Raw genomic sequence first — 19,139 nt, forward strand, 5'->3', positions numbered from 1 at the left:
AGCAGGGAGTACGCTGCACGTTCCAACTCTCTACGCTGGGCGTACTCAACTGCTTACAGAATCGGGGGTACCTGACCCCTACGTTGCGCATATTGGGGTTACGCCCCAGTTTCACTCTTCTCGCATTTTTGGTCTTAATCCGTTAATACATAAGCTCATATCTCAGATCTGGACCTTCTAATGCCTCTTAGTCCGTAAAGTCATTGACTTTAAGCCTTTGCATGGCTGGAAAGTCACCATATCCAAAAATACACACTCTTTTGTCCCAAAGGTCTTATAACTCATGCATGGAATGATTTCACCAACCAAGATTGGATTTTTATGGCTTCACACTACTCATTCACTCAAAAGGGGTTGGTCCTAGGATCTGGAGTTAAAGATCTCATCAAGACTCCACCTTTATCGGACAAAACCCTAAAATGTCCAACACAACTAGCTCATAAGAAGGAAAGGTAAAGTTTGAAGCTTTATACCTCAAATAGAAGCTTCACACCCATATTTGCTCAGATCCAGAAGCTTGGACTCCAACTCTCCTTTTTCAAGGTCTTCTCTTCTCTTCAAAATCACCCAAACACCCCTTCAAAGCTCAAACACACACACACAAGCTCTAGAATGGAGATTAGGGCACTCTTATGGTTTTCCCTCTGGAAATGGTGGACAGAAATGAGGCCATCATGTTCCTTAAATAGGGTACTCACCCCAAATTAGGGTTGCATTATGGGCCTAGTACGCCCGACGTACTCATGGGTACGCCCAAGGTACTGGGTGGTCTCTGCGTTGCATGCACGCTGACGAATACGCTAAGCGTACCCTCAGGGATGCCCCGTGTAGTCGTTCCTCACTCTTTTACATTTAATATCAATAATGACAATATCCCAAAAGATTAAGGTTCTCGAGGTATACCTGGACTCGGGATGTTATAGATCCTATGGGTAAAGATGAGGTGTCACCTCTTATTTCCATAAAATTTTCTCTTTTTTTGTATGGGCCGAGAATGGGTTAAAAGAATGGGAAATAAATGGTTTTGGGCACATTCTTGGCTTGTTCGAATTTATGAAGTCCAATAATGTATTTTTCGGCCCATTGGGCCCTTAGGAGAGTTTACGACCCAATGAAAGTCCATTAGGTAATTTACGGCCCACATGGCCGAAAATGTTAAAGTGTTATGAATGTGGGTCCAGTTAGAGCGCAAATAAGGTCCCTAGGCCCAAGAAAGTCAAGTTGGAGGTTTATTGATCCATTAGGCCCAGTAAGAGAATCCTAGTCCACAATGAACTTGAACTGGGATTTCTAGGGATTTCAACCCATAACTGAACATATGAAGTGTATCTGAGTGAGCATAGAGTATGATATTCACTTAAAGTACAAGTTTTACAATACACTATGTTTACATGATAGTATAATTTCCTAGCTAAAATGCTAGTTGTGACGTCATCCCCCTGTTAGAGGGAATTTTGTCCCGAAATTATTTCGAAAGGTAGGTTCACGAATGAGAGAACAGGTGAGGGTACTTCTGCTTCATCTGGTCTTCGCGTTCCCATGTGAATTCCGGTCCACGCTTAGCGTTCCACCGAACCTTCACAATCGGAATTCGACTCTGCTTTGTACGCTTCACTTCCCTTTCCATGATTTCAACTGGTTCTTCGATGAACAGAAGATTCTTGTTGATTTCGATCTCTTCTAAAGGAATGACAAGAGTTTCATCGGATAAGCACTTTTTCAAGTTCGAAATGTGGAATACGGGATGTACGTTGCTGAGCTCTGAAGGTAGCTGCAACTTATGAGCTATCAGACCAATTCGGGTCAGAATCTCGAACGGTCTGATGTATCACGGTCCTAACATATGGATATTCGGGCCCATCCATCCTTGGTATGTGCAAATGGCTCATCATGTGCGTGAGTTCCATGTTGTTGTAGTTCATACTCCGCCGAAGATCATCTTGGTATGCCCTCGATTCTACACTATACCAGTCCATTGTAAGCTCTTCATCCACCGGGATTACCGGTGGGTCTTCATGTGCATGATCGTGCCTCGAACTCACCCTCCTACCCAGTTATTCGGGTGCCACCACTTCATCATCTTCCGGAATGGCAAAGCTACCACCACCATAATCCTCCACTATTTTCGCCCTCCTAAAAAGAATAAGATTGAATGGAGGTGTGGGAATCATGGTTAGAACACTCGTGTCTCCCCTCTCAGTAACACCATATGACCTTGCTTACCTTGTTACAAACATTCCCCCATTAATTTTAGAATTTTTTTCTCTCCTTCACCGCCCCTTCACCCAAATACCTCTCCAAACAGTAGGGAATATTACAGAAAGTGTTTGGCATAATTATGCACCATAAATAGAAAACATCAAGGCTTGGCACCTTGTCGTCATCTTTCCTCATGTTAATTGTGCTTGTAATAAGACGGTGAATTGGGGACCGGATGCTTCCTTCTTGTACCGTGGAAGGTATGTAGACGTTGTTTGCTATAGTGTTCCACTAATTTCCCAAATTTGTCCCGCCCGGAAAAAGTCTATGGCAACAATCCAAGAATGTACCAAATGCCTCTGTCATGACCAAAGATTGGTCATATAGATCCATTCTCCATCCCAAGTCCGCCATACTACATTCTCGGTATTCACCACCGAGGCAAAAGGTCAAGGCCTTCGGGTTATAATAATCGTCTCCTCCACATAATATCACAGTGGAAAAGAACTCTAAACAAAGCTCCATGTATACCGGTTCTTGCATCTAGAATAATTTCTCCCACCTGTCACACATGATTTGAACTCCATATTGTATGAAAACTTTAGTTAAGTATGGACTCAAAGAATCCGCCAAACCCAATTGCTCAATCTACGTCCAATTAAGTTCATTTGGTACATAGAATTCTTTCTTTTTAAGTGTTTCAAGCCTCTTTTTCCATCTAGTCAAAGTAGACTTGGATCCACTTTCTGGAAAGTTGAACCAAGAGAAGTCCCCTTGATCTATTATTGAGCTCTGACCCTTACTTTTGAACATTTTCTGCAAATTAAAAACAAGGAAAACAAACACACAAACCACAGAACTTGTTAAAATAATCAAAATCCGGAAACTGAAAAACGGACTCGTCGAGTCCGATGAACAAGTCGCGGGCATGCTTCTAATTCGAACCAAATCTGCCATGTAAATCCAAAATTTGTTTTAGAGGTTTTTTTAGGGTGATAATCCAAGTATTAATTCACCAAAAATTCCTGTCTAAACACTCTAATTTAACCAAAATCAAAACCCTGAAATTTATGTCAAAACCAAAAATCGGGTTTTTAACAAATTCCAACTTCTAAACAACCAAAGATCAATACTTTGACAAGATTATTCAAGAAAAATGTTACCTTTTGAGCAAATTGGAAGAGAAAGTCACGAAAATTGGAAATCTTTGCTCGAGATAACTCTTGGTTGAATGGGGGAGGATGACAGATGTAAAAATGAACGAGAGTTTTACTTTTTAGGGTAAATACCCTAATTTACAGAGTTTAATTTTTTTTCCATTAATAAAACCTACTCATCAAGTTGGGGTCCCCGACTCGTCAAGTAGAGGCGTATACTATGAAATATCGCATATTTCCAGATGGACTCGTCGAGTCAGGTCAACTGGACTCGACGAGTTGTATCCTCTGTTCGAAAAAAAATTGTACTCTTAAAAATAAATTTCACCACACCCCACACTCAAACTTGGCTTGTCCTCAAGCAAACATTTTAAGCTTAATAGAAGTTACCAAAAATCCTTTAGAACACACAAAATAAAGAAAATGGAAATAAAAACCAAAACGAAAAGAAATGGGTAAAAAGAAAGCAAACTCAAACAGCGGGTTGCCTCCTGTAAGCGCTTCTTTTTTAGGAGTCTTTAGTTGGACTCCTTCCCGCTCTACGTTGCAGGGGCTTTCTCCAAGTCCATTCCTTCGTCAAGTAGTTCTTCATTTAGTATGCCCTCTTCATATTTCTTGACCCTATCCTTGCAAGGGCTTTCTCCAAGTCCATCTCTTTGTCAAGTAGTTCTTCATTTAGTATGCCCTCTTCATATTTCTTGACCCTATCCTTATTCATTTAAAGCTTGACCCATCTTTGCTCCACAACTCAATTACCCCGTACAAATACACATGCTTGATTATAAAAGGCCCGGACCAACGAGTACGTAATTTTCCCGGAAAAAGATTAAGTCTTGAATTGTATAAAAGCACTTTTTGATTAACTTCAAATTCCTTGTTACCCTTCAACCTTGCATCATGCCATCTTTTTGTCTTGTCTTTGTAGATTAACGAGTTAGTGTAGGACTCATTCCTTAATTCTTCCAAAGCATTTATTTGTAAAAGTCGGTTGGCACGCAACTCATTTGGCTCAAAATTGCATGTTTTTAAAGCCCAATAGGCTTTATGTTCAAGCTCCATGGGTAAATGACAATTTTTACCATAAACCAATCTATAAGGTGTGGTTCCAATGGGTGTTTTGAATGCGGTCCTAAATGCCCAAAGTGCATCAACAAATTTTTTCGCCCAATATTTTCTATTGCTACCCACCGATCTTTCCAATATTCTTTTGAGTTCCCTATTTGTGACCTCGGTTTGCCCATTTGTTTGTGGATGGTACGGTGTTGAAAATCTATGGCGTACACCATATTTTTGCAACACTTTTGCTAGTTGGTCATTAGCAAATGGGTTCCTTTATCACTAATTAACGCCTTGGGTACTCCAAATCTAGAAAATAGTTTTTTTAGGAACTTCACCACAACCCTTGCATCATTGGATGGTAATGCTCGCGCTTCAGCCCATTTTGACACATAACCCACCGCCACAAGTATGTATTTATTACCTTTGGATGAAGGAAATCGTCCCATGAAATCCACACATCAAATATTTCACAAACTTAAATATTCCTTTGAGGCATTTCATTTCTTGCAGAAATATTACTCGTCCTTTCGCAAGCATCACACTCCCTCCCATAAGTGGCAGCATCTTTCTAAACTTGTAGGCCAATAGAACCCCGCATCAAATACTTTCTTAGCAGTGAATTGTACCCCATGATGTCCACCTGCCGGTCTATTGTGGCAATGCTCTAATATGTCTCAGGTTTCCTTGTCAAAAATGCATCTTCTTATGATCCCATCCGCACAACTCCTAAAAAGATAGGGCTCATCCCGGATATAATATTTAATTTTTGAAAAAAAAGCTTCTTCTTTTGTTGATGAGTGAGTCCTTTTGGAAGAAAGTTGTTAGCCAAGAAATTTGCAATGTCTGCATACCATGGTTATTCCCCCATAATCACCATCAAGTACTCTTCCGGGAAGCTATCTTCAATTCCCTTGTCATCCATCTCGTCCCTTGCTGGATTTTCTAATCTAGAAAGATGGTCAACAACAACATTTTCCATCCCATTCTTGTCCTTGATCTCGATGTCAAATTCTTGTAGTAAAAGCACCCATCGAATCAATCTTGGCTTTGCATCCTGCTTGGCAAACAAATACTTAATAGCACAGTGGTCAGTAAAAATAGTAGTTTTAGAAAAAATTAAGTAAGGACGAAATTTGTCAAAGGCATACACCACAACTAATACTTCTTTTTCCGTTGTGGTGTAGTTTTCTTCGGTCGGATTTAGGGTCTTGCTTGCATAGTAAATGGGTTGAAAGTGCTTGTCAACCCTTTGGCCAAGTACAGCTCCTAAAGCATAATCGCTTGCATCGCACATTATCTTAAATGGTAAGTTCCAATTCGGGGCTATAATGATCGGGGCGTTGGTTAATTTTTCTTTCAAAATTTCAAAAGATGCTAAAAATTCTTTAGAAAAATTAAAAGGTTCATCTTTCAAAAGTAGCTGAGTTAAAGGTCTAGTAATTTTAGAAAAATCTTTAATAAAGCGGCGGTAAAAACCCGCGTGACCTAGAAAACTCTTAACGCCCTTCACATTAGTTGGTGGGGTAATTTAGCAACAATATCAATTTTCGCCCGATCCACCTCAATCCCCGCTTTGGATACTTTATGGCCTAAAACAATGTCCTCCTTCACCATGAAATGACATTTTTCCCAATTAAGAACTAAATTAGTCTTCTCACACCTAGCAAGCATCAAATCAAGGTTAGCAAGACAATCATGAAAAGAAGAGCCAAAATCATCTAACTTGTTTTATTACCCAAGTATCTTGGGGCACTAAGCTCTTAAAGCTCCAAGCAACAAGCTACAAGAAAATGTATGTCATCTAACTTGTTTTATTACCCAAGTATCAAAGTTTTGTATGCTATATAGGGTAATACCTTGGAAAGTTCAAGTTTGCATGTATGATAGAGAAAACATAGATCCAAGGTATTTAGGGTTGCATGTGCACCTTAAGAGTGTTAGAATGCTCAAAACCCTTCAATTAAATGATGACATGTGTAACATTTAATGTTTATTTAATGAAATTCAAAGATATTTTAAGATAATAATATGACACATGTTATTATTTAAATGGGTAGAAGAATTTGTAGAAATAAAAGGTAGGATGATATTTAATTTCACATATATATATATATAGGGAAAAGTAAATATACCCTTAAGGGTATATAAGCTTAGGTACCCATACTCATTATACTACGTCGTTTTGTATCATATAATACATTGTAATTGTCCAATGTTCTTATAATTTAACTTCTAACTTGATTTACTTTCATGAATTTTATAAATTACACATTTATCTTCCTCTTACATAATTTTTATTTTCAAGTACAATATATATAACCTAATAGATGTTCGGCAAATAGTGATATAAGAGAAAGATAATAGTAAAATTTGGAAAATTTTGAAAGTAAATCAAATTAAGGGTTGAAGTTTAAGAACATTATAATGAATATATCAGACAAAACGATAAATTATGATGTGTTTGGGTACCTAAGCTTATATACCCTTAAGGGTATATTCACTTTTCCCTATATATATATGGGAAAAGTGAATATACACTTAAGGGTATATAAGCTTAGGTACCCAAACACATCATAATACATCGTTTTGTCTGATATATTCATTATAATGTTCTTAAACTTCAACCCTTAATTTGATTTACTTTCAAAATTTTCCAAATTTCACTATGTTGGATATTATTCCTTTTATATCAGCTCAGATACCGATTGTTGGAAATATAAAAATCTGATTACCACAACAAAATGTTCGGTTACCAGTTACTGTGTGACAGATATATGAGTTAAAGGTATAAGATATAGATATATATAAAGAATAATAATTGCAGAATAAGTATAAATATGAAAGCTATAATAATATAAATGACTGTATTTAAATGACGTAAAGCTATAAATAATATAAATGATTGTATTTAAATAACATAAAGCTATAAATAATATAAATGACTATATTTAAATGACATAAAGCTATAATAAAGTATATAAGTATATAAATATATATCAAGTAGGTTCGTCAATAAATTGACTAAACTGGACTCATGGAACGACTGGTCGATATTTGTTCTTTGAATGGACTGGTCGATATTGGGACTCTTGGAGCGACTGGTCGATATTTGTTCAATGATCAATCCGGTAAAAAGTTCATTTTCATGTAAATGGGTTGTTTACAAAACAGTGCAAAGTACACGAGTCATGTATTTGTATACGGGTATAGGGTGTTTGAGGAGATTTGATGAGGTTGGAGTGGGTATTTGGAGGGTGTTAGGAGGTGGAATAAAGTTTTAATTTTGGTGGTGTAAGGCAACGAAGATGGTGAAGTTGAAGGAGCTTTGGGTGGTGATGGATGTAGATTTTCAGAGTAAATCTCTCTGGATAGCCAATTCTCTCTCGCGTCTCTTTGGGGTTTCCCGTGGTTAAAATCATCCACGAAAATTTATATATGTAGTTAAGGTTCTGAAGAATTGATGGTGAAAGTCTCCCTAGTAGTATTTTGGCTGTGTTGTGCTCGGTTTTTTGTTTTCTAACATGAAGATTCTGAACTCGAAAACAGAAATCTCTCTAGATAGTCAATTCTCTCTCGCGTCTCTTTGGGGTTTCCCGTGGTCAAAATCATCCACGAAAATTTCTAGATGTAGGTAATGTCCTGAAGAATTGATGGTGAAAATCTCCCTAGTCGTTTTGTGCTCGTAACGAACCCAGTTTTCTTCGTTTTTGACTTGAAGATTCTGATGTCGAAAAACAGCAAGGTGGTGATGGTTGTAGTGATTTGAAAGGGTTTTTGGAGGAGGTTTAAGGAGGGTATTTGGAGGGTGTTTGGAGATTATTTTGAGGTTGGAAGGAGGTTAATATAAGAGAGGTTTTTGGTGGTAAATGGTGTGATGAACAAAGATAGTGAAGATGAAAAACCTTTAGTTTCAATGAAGAAGATGAAGATGGTTGATGGTGTTCTTCATTTCATTGTTGATGATCTTGGTGTTCTTCACTTAGCTTCTTGTTTGATCTTGGTGTTCTTCATTTAGCTCCAGGGATTTGTCTTTGTTCTTGAAGAAGATGAAGATTGGTGATGTTCTTGGGAGTGTTTGTAGTTTGTAGGAAGTGTTAGAATATTACAAATGAACACACACACACTCACACACAAACTCACGTATACATATATACATTGAAACAAATATCTTCATCTAGTGTACTTGAGTTTAAGTGATAGAGTATGGCTGGTCATGCAAGTTGATGTAGAGTAGGAGGCAAAAAACGTGGGTCTTCATTTGGCTTTTCATTTCCTTGACTTTGTTGACCATTCCTTATAGACTATTCAACTTATTGACTTTTCCACACATAGCAAATATATATAATACATATATACATATATAACACACACACACACACATATATATATATATATATATATATATATATATATATATATGAAGTTGTTTAGTCACACATATGTGTTTTCATCATTCGCGTGTTTTCGTATTTTCCGTTTTGATCACGCATTCATGCAACCTTAAATAACTGATAATATTTGTTAGATAATACAAAAACAGTTCGTCTTATTTCAGTGATGGTCACATACAAGGTCACATACAAAATATTTTTCAACAATTTCCCCCTATGTGATCATTGTTGAAATAAGGACATGTATGATATAATCATATTGACAGTTTTGAACTTTTGAAGATTCGAGATAAAAGATTTGTCAATAGATAAGATATATATATATATATATATATATATATATATATATATATATATATATATATATATATATATAACATAGTGATTGTTTTGAAATTTTGTGACTTGGTTTAACATATCTTATGTAAAAGATTTTCAGAAATTTGTTTCCGTATCAAAGTCTCGGGTTCGGTTATCAAAGGGTAGCCATATATGTATCTAAAGAAATGTCTTAAGATTTTATAGCATTATTAATGACGACAAGTGGTCTAACAGGTCGATTCAGATGAGCGCTCATAGGTATAGCTCACATTTCACTTGGGTGTTTGGTTGTTCTGGCAGCAGAACAAGTTAATGATCACTAAAAATGAGTGATATCTCTCTCTGACGACTCATACTAATATTGGAGGTGTTTAGCTATGCTTTTCCTGAAAGGTCACTTAGTCTCATTATTAGATAATCAATCACATAAGACTGGTTTCGACATTACTCAGCGGGTTTCTTCATTCATACCATTAAAGTTCACTCTCTCTCCATCGAAAAATACATGTAGAGGGGTTTAGCAATTTTCATAGTGCAGTTTGCAACTAAGAATCTTCAGTGATGAAGGCTACAATATCCCGGGAAATCCATTGTTATTGCAGCTTGTTCTTTGATGGTATCCTTTTTGTTGATCAATATCTATTTGTTGTAAGAGGATATTTTGTTTTAGCATCGAGAATTTGCTACATTTGAGAAAATTGGGATTTTTGAGAGTATCTATCTTGCGGGATTAAGATATCCCTTTTAGTGAAAAATGGTTTAAAAAACAAATCAAGGGATCTTTTGATGTTTGTTTTGAAATAACCATTTGGTTAAACTTTGTTTGAAAATACCAAATATAGAGTTTTTGTTTTGTTTGGTATTTCTTTGGTGAATGATTTTGCTTTCTTGTTGATTCGTCTTTATCTTGTTTCGTCTTTGATGATTGGATTTGGATAGATCTTTGGTTTTCTTTAATAAGTGGTGGTTGAAATCCTTTTCGTTTCGTCTTTTCTTGTTGATGGATCACGGGATCTCAAGACTTTATTTTTGGTTGGCTTATATCTAGGTAGAGATTGGTGGCATAAAAGACAGTTTGTCTAGTATGTAAGAAATGAATGTATCGTCCCTGGTCATTTTGATATCTAAGCAAAAATGAGACCGTGACAAGGTATAATCGGATATACCTTACAAGCAATAGTGACACACCTAAGCTCACAAGAAATGAATTCCACAATGATTCAGATTGACGAGGCACAAATTCTCACATGGGTTTTTGTTTTCATCTGAACCTCCTAACCTTATGTCCCTTGATTGTTTAAAATCGTCAATAATGAAATAAAATTGAAGGAAATAAAGTTATATACATTATGAAAAGTAGGAGATTTGAACCTTCACTCCAATTGAGAATCAATATGACTTAAAATCTTCATCGAGCATAAGCATCTGAAAATTAAGTCAAGAGACGATTAATCACAAGGTTCTATAAAAGCTTATTACGACAAGTCTTTTATTATATTTTTGAAGATTCGTTTTTTTGAATGTTTTTGGAAATATTGGTTATTTCAATGTTTTTGGTATTTTTGAAAAGAAAACAATTTTCAAATGTTTTTGAATTTTCTTTTTGAATGAAAGTAAACACACTTTTGTACAAACAAAAAGTAAAAGTTTAAGGATGGATGTTATCTGGATTTAACATTCCTAGACGGCCTAGGAAGTATTGAAACTTTGTTTCATCGAGAGCCTTAGTGAAGACATCGGCAATTTGATCTTCGGAGTTGATGAAGTGTAGTTCGATATGACCCTTTTGAATGTTGTCTTTGATAAAGTGATATCGAATGTCGATGTGCTTTATCATGGAATGGTGAACGGGATTGTGAGAAATGGCAATTGCACTGGTTGAGTCACAAAATATGGGAATTTGTGAGATTTTGAATCCATAGTCACGCAGTTGAGTTTGCATCCATATGACTTGTGAACAACAGCTGGCGGCAGCAACATATTCAGTTTCTGTTGTTGAAGTGGATACACAAGTCTGTTTCTTTGAAGTCCAACTCACTAGTCTACCTCCTAGGAATTGACAGCTACCAGATGTACTCTTCCTATCTAGCTTGCATCCTCCGTAGTCTGAGTCGGTGAAGGCGTTCAGCTGAAAATCGGATTTAGCTGGATACCAAAGGCCATGTTTGGGAGTGCCTTTAAGGTATTTGAAGATGCGTTTCACAGCAACTACATGGGATTCCATAGGATTTGCTTGGTATCTAGCACAGACACATGTAGAAAACATGATGTCAGGTCTACTGGCAATGAGGTATAAGAGTGATCCGTTCATTCCATGATATCTTTTCTGGTCAACGGGTTTGCCATTTAAGTCTGCATCAATTTTGTATCCAAAAGCCATTGGGGTTTTTTCAGTATTGGATTTTTCCATTGAAAAACGAGTGAGTAGGTTTTTGACATAATTCTCTTGGTTGATGAAAATGCCATCAGTTGACTGTTTAATTTGAAGTCCGAGAAAAGTAGTCATCTCCCCAATCATGCTCATTTCAAATTTGCTCTTCATTAAATCTGCAAACTTAATACTTAAAGATTCATCAGTAGAACCGAAAATAATGTCATCAACATATATTTGTACAATTAAAAGATGTTTATTAAAGATTTTACGAAAAAGGGTTGGATCGATTGAACCTCTTTTAAAACCTGATTCTTCGAGAAAGGTTGACATCGTGGCATACCAGGCTCGGGGTGCTTGTTTCAAGCCATAGACAGCTTTCTGCAATTTAAAGTTGTGATCGGGAAATTTGGGATCTTCGAAACCCGGTGGTTGTTGGATGTATACTTCGCGATCTATCTCTCCGTGTAGGAATGCACATTTAACGTCCATTTGGAATACTTTGAAGTTCTTATGTGCAGCATATGCAAGAAAGATGCGAATTGCTTCAATTCTGGCAACTGGAGCATATGTTTCATCGTAGTTGATTCCTTCTTGTTGTGAATATCCTTTGACTACAAGACGTGCCTTGTTTTGACAAATGATTCCTTGATTGTCAGTCTTGTTTCTGTATACCCATCTTGAACCTATAACAGTAACATCGGGTGGAGTAGGAACAAGATTCCATACGTCGTTTCTTTCAAATTCTGCTAGCTCTTGTTGCATAGCTTTTACCCAGTCTGGATCTTTTATAGCAGAATGTATGGTTTTGGGTTCAGTCGTGAATAAAAAGGCTCCAAATAAACATTCATTTGTGGATACGGCTCTAGTCTGAATGCCTAAGTTGGGATCTCCGATGATTTGGTCTGTTGGATGATTTCTTGTCCACTTTATTAAGCGATTCTCTTCCGCTATAATAATTGGAGTTTCAGTATCCCATTGTTCTTCTCCAGGAGTTTCATCTTGGAATAGGTTTGAAGGTTCCCCCATAAATGATGCATCGGGGTTGTTTTCGCTATTTGGGGATTGGGTATTTAAAGGAGGATTTGGTGTTTGTTCCAAAGAGGAAGTATGTGTTGGTGGTTCCCTCTCGAATTGATCTGCATCATTTTGGTTTGTTTGTGGAATAACTTCAATTAAAGTAGTTAGAATTTCAGAATTGTAAGCAGTTTTTGGTTGTTCAAAAAGTAAATCAAGATCGATTTCAATGTCTATGTCAGGAGAAGGTGTTTGTTGAATTGGATTTTGAAAAATATTTTCAATCATTTTTGAACCAAAATGTTCACGATCCAATTTCCTGACATAAAATTCATCGAAATGAACATCGGTACTTTCTTCAATTACTCTGGTACGTTTGTTCAGTACTCTATAAGCAGCTAAAGAAAATGAGTAACCAAGGAAAATTCCTTCATCCGACCTTGATTCAAATTTTGAAAGGTGATCTTTATTGTTCCTTACGAAGCATCGACAACCAAAAATATGGAAAAACTTGATGTTTGGTTTTCGGTTGTTAATGACTTCATATGGTGTTTTATGAAGATGTTTATGGATTAAGGAACGATTTTGAGTGTAGCAAGCTGTGGCTATTGCTTCTGCCCAGAAGTATTGTGGCAGATCACCGAAGATAAGCATTGATCTTGCAACTTCACATAGAGTTTGGTTCCTTCTTTCAACAACACCGTTCTGTTGTGGAGTGTATGGGGCTGAGAAGTTATGTTCAATTCCTTTGTCTTTGAGAAATGAATCTAGAGTATTGTTTTTGAACTCTAAACCATTATCACTTCGGATTCTTCAAACAGGTCGTTTCAGCTTCAGCTCGATTTGTTTGATGAAGTTGATCATCTCTTCAGGTGCTTCTGATTTTAGTCTTAAGAAAAAGACCCAAGTAAAGCGCGAGAAACCATCAACGACAACAAGAATGTTCTTCTTCCCTTGTATGGTTTGGGTTTTGGCAGGGCCACAAAGGTCTATGTGCAACAACTCTAGTGGTTCGGATACACTAGATTCTGAGATGCTTTTGTGAGTGTATTTGGAAAGTTTTCCTTTTTCATATGCGGCACAAAGAGTTTCGTTATCAAGCTTCAGAAGTGGTAGCCCTCGAACAAGATCATCGCCGATTAATTTTTTGATGTACCCAAAGTTTAGATGGGAAAGGCGACGGTGCCATAACCAACTAATATCTGCTGGGGCTTTAGATAGCAGACATATATCGGGTTTACCATAGATAAGATCCATGTCAAGTGGATACATATTTCCGGCACGGTCAGAACCAACTATAACATCTTTGGTTTTGGTGTCCATGATCAAGCTTCGTTGTTTGGTGAAAAGAACTTCAAGATTGTTATCACATAGTTGAGAAACACTGATGAGGTTGTGTTTCAGGTCATCGACGAAAGCAACTTTCTTTATGGTAAAATTACCATTTGTTATGTTTCCATAACCTTTGATTTTTGCTTTCATGTTGTTGCCGAAGGTAACATCTTGATTGGTTTGTATAGGTTTGAAGTCACGTAAGTAGTTCCGGTTTCCTGTCATATGCTTGGAGCAGCCACTATCAATATACCATGTATCATCATTGGGTTCTCCAGCATTAAGTACCTGCAATCAGACAGAAAGTTTAGGTACCCAAATCTGAATGGGTCCTGGTTTGTCAGTTGTTATTTTGGGTGCTTTGCTTGATGAATTTCTTTTATCATTTGACTTCACATTATTGTAATGGTTTGGTTTATGATGATGGAATGGTTGAGGTTTGATTTGATCTATCAATTTTACCCAAAATGTGATTTGTTTTTGAAAACCTGTGGGTTGATAAGATTTGTGATTTGGTGAAAGATATCCTAGATGTGAAGGTTTGTTTGAAAATTTTTCTTCATATCTGGGATGTGATGGGCGGTTTTGAAAAGCTTTTTGATGATGATGGTTTGAAACTTTCTGATGTAATGGTTTTGAAAGTTCCTTGAATGATTAAAAGTGATATCTTGAAAGCGGTTTTCAAAAGGTTTTTGAAAAGGTTTTGGTTTTTGTTTGGAAACCTGTTTATGAGGTATGACGTAGGGTTTAACTGGTTTCTTTGGTTGGTTTTCAAAAATGTTTGGCATGATAAGTGGGGTTTTGGTGACTTGAATGGATTTTTTCCTTGTTTGTTGTTTCTTGGAGTATTTTTGTCCCAGACTAGTTTTTCCAACAATTGATGAAGTCATTGTAGGAAAAACAGTTGGTATAGAAGTACTACCATCCTCATAAGAGGAATTTTCTCCATTCAAAAAGTTTTTGAGTTTAGTGGTTCCATCGGTATGTTTGATTTGGTGAGTTAAAGAACTTGCAGAGTTTGTTTCAGAATTTACAACTCTTTTGAAAGACTTTTTGGAAACACTGAAAGCAGTATCATCTGGACTACAGTTGATAACTGTTTCGTCATCTGAATCTTCCTCATTAACAGATGTGAAAAGATCTGGTAGAGTAGATTTCAAAGGATTCTCTTCCAATTCCTGGTCTATAATTCATATCAATTTTGCCAGTTCCTAAGGTGTTTGCCTTTGTGAAAATATCATCACTTTGTTTTCTAGCAACTTTGATAGAATCCATATTCCATATCAGTCTTTTATTCTCGGTTTTAAGAGAATTGATTTGTTTTAAAGAATCAGTCAGTTTTTCATTTAGAATATTGTATTTATCAGTTGATTCTTGAAAGTCTTGTTTCAACTGAAGGATTTCCATTTCTAAAACATCTTTTGTTTCAGAAGAAATTATTGACTGATTCTTTAGTTCCAAATCCCTTTTTTGAATTAGGGACTGATTTAATTGTTCCAAGACGTGATTATAATCTTCTGATTTTCTTTCAACGTCTCTTTCCAATTTGCTTTTAGTTCTTGTTGATTCTCCAAATTTGAGTTGCACGGTTTGTAACTCAAACTTGCAAATATCATAATTGACCATTATGTCATGATATGTTTTGAGATCGGTTTCCAGACTAGTCTCAATTTTGGTTATGTGGGACTCAAAAATTGTTTTGGAAAAACCAAGTTCAGAGATCATAGACCATACCTGTTCTATGACGTTTGGAGCTCTTGAAGGTATTTCAACACCAGCTACGAAGCAGAAGTTTGATTGTGCTTGTTCATTATCCGCTTCGTCATCAGATGTTGGCCAGTATTCTACGATTGGTTCATGGATTGCCATCAATGCTTTTTTCTTTTCTTGGTTTTCCAGTTTCTTCAATTCATCGGCTCTTTGAGCATAGTATGTTGAGTCTTTGATTTTGGTTTTGTTTTTGGCTCGACATTCTCTGGCATAGTGATTTGTTCCTTTGCAGTTGTGACAAATGATCACATCTTCATCACTGTCATCCTTTTGACTCTTAATCGGAAGTCTTTCAGGTGCTTGAGTTTGGGCTTGTTGGGAAGGTTGAGAATGGTTTTGTTGGAATCCAAAATTTTGGTTGTTTTGAAAACCATTGTTTTGATTGTTGTAACCTTGATTTTGGAAACCTCTGTTTTGATTTTGAAAACTGTTGTTTGGATTGTGATTATGACCTGAGTTGGGATCGTTTTGAAATCCCTGGTTTTGAAAACCTTGGTTTGAGTTATTTTGGAAGGAAGGTCTTTGAGAATTTTGTCCAAAGTAAGGTCTAGTTTGAAAACCTGAGTTGTTTTGTCCAAAAGATGGTCTTGGTTGAAAACTTGAGTTATTTTGTCCAAAAGATGGTCTTGGTTGAAAACTTGAGTTATTTTTTCCAAAAGATGGTCTTGGTTGAAAATTTGGTCTAAAATTTGATTGACCATGATTTGGGATAAATCTCTGGAGATTTGTGTTTGCAACCAAAGCACACAGTTGTTGATAATCTGCTTCATCATTCGAATCAGACTGGAAGGTTTGGTTTTGAAAAGATGTAGTATGATTAAAATGATTAAAGTTTTGATCAATGAAAGGTGTTTGGTTTTGTGAAGTTGTGGACACAAGAGCAAGTGGTCCTCCAAAAGCTGCAGTAGTTGGTGGGTCAATCGAGGATTCATACGATTGAAGTTCTCCATACAAATTATACAAAGATTCGGTATGAATAGCTGGATTTCCCTGAATAATGAGTTTAACCATTTTCCAGCTTTCGAAAAGATTGTTTAAAAACTTGAGATTTATCTCGTGTTGTGTCTTTTTAATACCCAAATTGTTCATTTTAACCATAATCAAATTGAACCTATCATGGGTATCATGGATAGTTTATGATGAAAGCATTTTGAAATTATCGAATTCATTCAAAACAGATGTTCTTTTGTTTCCGATAATTCTTTTATTTCCACAAAAACGATTTTTCAAATTTTCCCAAATTTGATTTGCGGTTAACATCATAATGTCATCCATTTGACTTAGAATACTATGAGGTATTCCAGACACAAGTTCCTTTTTGGCTTGGAGTTCCAACTTTCTTATGATATCGGTTTGAGTGGCTTGATTTGTAGCAAGAGTAGCCATATTTTCTGGAGTAACATATGTTCCTTCTACACACTTCCAGATATCTTCATTTATAGCGTTAAGATGAAGATTCATACGGCCAACCCACGAATTATACTCTTCAGGAATAAGTATGGGTGCCCGTGAACCAGATCCTAAGCTATTTGCAATGGACACAGAGTTCATGTTGGAGTAATTTGCCAAAGACATTTTTTTTTGAATTTTTTTCAAAGGAGTTCGAACAAGTGATATTAAAATGAAAATTTTAAAGAAAAACATATGGAAGGTTTATAAACACTATAACCAAAAGTTTTTCGACAAAAATTTCAAGGTAAATCACACAAGCTCTGATACCAATTGTTGGATATTATTCCTTTTATATCAGCTCAGATACCGATTGTTGGAAATATAAAAATCTGATTACCACAACAAAAGGCTCGGTTACCAGTTACTGTGTGACAGATATATGAGTTAAAGGTATAAGATATAGATATATATAAAGAATAATAATTGCGGAATAAGTATAAATATGAAAGCTATAAATGACTGAAAGCTATAATAATATAAATGGTTGTATTTAAATGACGTAAAACTATAAATAATATAAATGACTGTATTTAAATAACATAAAGCTATAAATAATATAAATGACTATATTTAAATGACATAAAGCTATAATAAAGTATATAAGTATATAAATATATATCAAGTAGGTTCGTCAATAAATTGACTAAACTGGACTCATGGAACGACTGGTCGATATTTGTTCTTTGAATGGACTGGTCGATATTGGGACTCTTGGAGCGACTGGTCGATATTTGTTCAATGATCAATCCGGTAAAAAGTTCATTTTCATGTAAATGGGTTGTTTACAAAACAGTGCAAAGTACACGAGTCATGTATTTGTATACGGGTATAGGGTGTTTGAGGAGATTTGATGAGGTTGGAGTGGGTATTTGGAGGGTGTTAGGAGGTGGAATAAAGTTTTAATTTTGGTGGTGTAAGGCAACGAAGATGGTGAAGTTGAAGGAGCTTTGGGTGGTGATGGATGTAGATTTTCAGAGTAAATCTCTCTGGATAGCCAATTCTCTCTCGCGTCTCTTTGGGGTTTCCCGTGGTTAAAATCATCCACGAAAATTTATATATGTAGTTAAGGTTCTGAAGAATTGATGGTGAAAGTCTCCCTAGTAGTATTTTGGCTGTGTTGTGCTCGGTTTTTTGTTTTCTAACATGAAGATTCTGAACTCGAAAACAGAAATCTCTCTAGATAGTCAATTCTCTCTCGCGTCTCTTTGGGGTTTCCCGTGGTCAAAATCATCCACGAAAATTTCTAGATGTAGGTAATGTCCTGAAGAATTGATGGTGAAAATCTCCCTAGTCGTTTTGTGCTCGTAACGAACCCAGTTTTCTTCGTTTTTGACTTGAAGATTCTGATGTCGAAAAACAGCAAGGTGGTGATGGTTGTAGTGATTTGAAAGGGTTTTTGGAGGAGGTTTAAGGAGGGTATTTGGAGGGTGTTTGGAGATTATTTTGAGGTTGGAAGGAGGTTAATATAAGAGAGGTTTTTGGTGGTAAATGGTGTGATGAACAAAGATAGTGAAGATGAAAAACCTTTAGTTTCAATGAAGAAGATGAAGATGGTTGATGGTGTTCTTCATTTCATTGTTGATGATCTTGGTGTTCTTCACTTAGCTTCTTGTTTGATCTTGGTGTTCTTCATTTAGCTCCAGGGATTTGTCTTTGTTCTTGAAGAAGATGAAGATTGGTGATGTTCTTGGGAGTGTTTGTAGTTTGTAGGAAGTGTTAGAATATTACAAATGAACACACACACACTCACACACAAACTCACGTATACATATATACATTGAAACAAATATCTTCATCTAGTGTACTTGAGTTTAAGTGATAGAGTATGGCTGGTCATGCAAGTTGATGTAGAGTAGGAGGCAAAAAACGTGGGTCTTCATTTGGCTTTTCATTTCCTTGACTTTGTTGACCATTCCTTATAGACTATTCAACTTATTGACTTTTCCACACATAGCAAATATATATAATACATATATACATATATAACACACACACACACACACACATATATATATATATATATATATATATATATATATATATATATGAAGTTGTTTAGTCACACATATG

The 19,139-nt window shown here is 36.1% G+C and overlaps 1 protein-coding gene across 1 annotated transcript; it reads right to left on the reverse strand.

Annotated features, from left to right (window-relative positions):
- Window positions 1–13,328: 13,328 nt before the first annotated feature.
- On the reverse strand, window positions 13,329–16,706 carry LOC128133357 (uncharacterized). Its single transcript, XM_052770752.1, has 4 exons — window positions 16,316–16,706; window positions 15,072–15,841; window positions 14,750–15,025; window positions 13,329–14,135 (listed from the first exon to the last, which is right to left on the reverse strand). The coding sequence occupies exons 1-4, from the start codon at window positions 16,704–16,706 to the stop codon at window positions 13,329–13,331; spliced, it is 2,244 nt and encodes a 747-aa protein (XP_052626712.1).
- Between the last annotated feature and the right edge of the window lie 2,433 nt (window positions 16,707–19,139).

This window comes from Lactuca sativa, chromosome 4 (assembly GCF_002870075.4).
Source record: "Lactuca sativa cultivar Salinas chromosome 4, Lsat_Salinas_v11, whole genome shotgun sequence".
NCBI classification, from domain to species: Eukaryota; Viridiplantae; Streptophyta; class Magnoliopsida; order Asterales; family Asteraceae; genus Lactuca; species Lactuca sativa.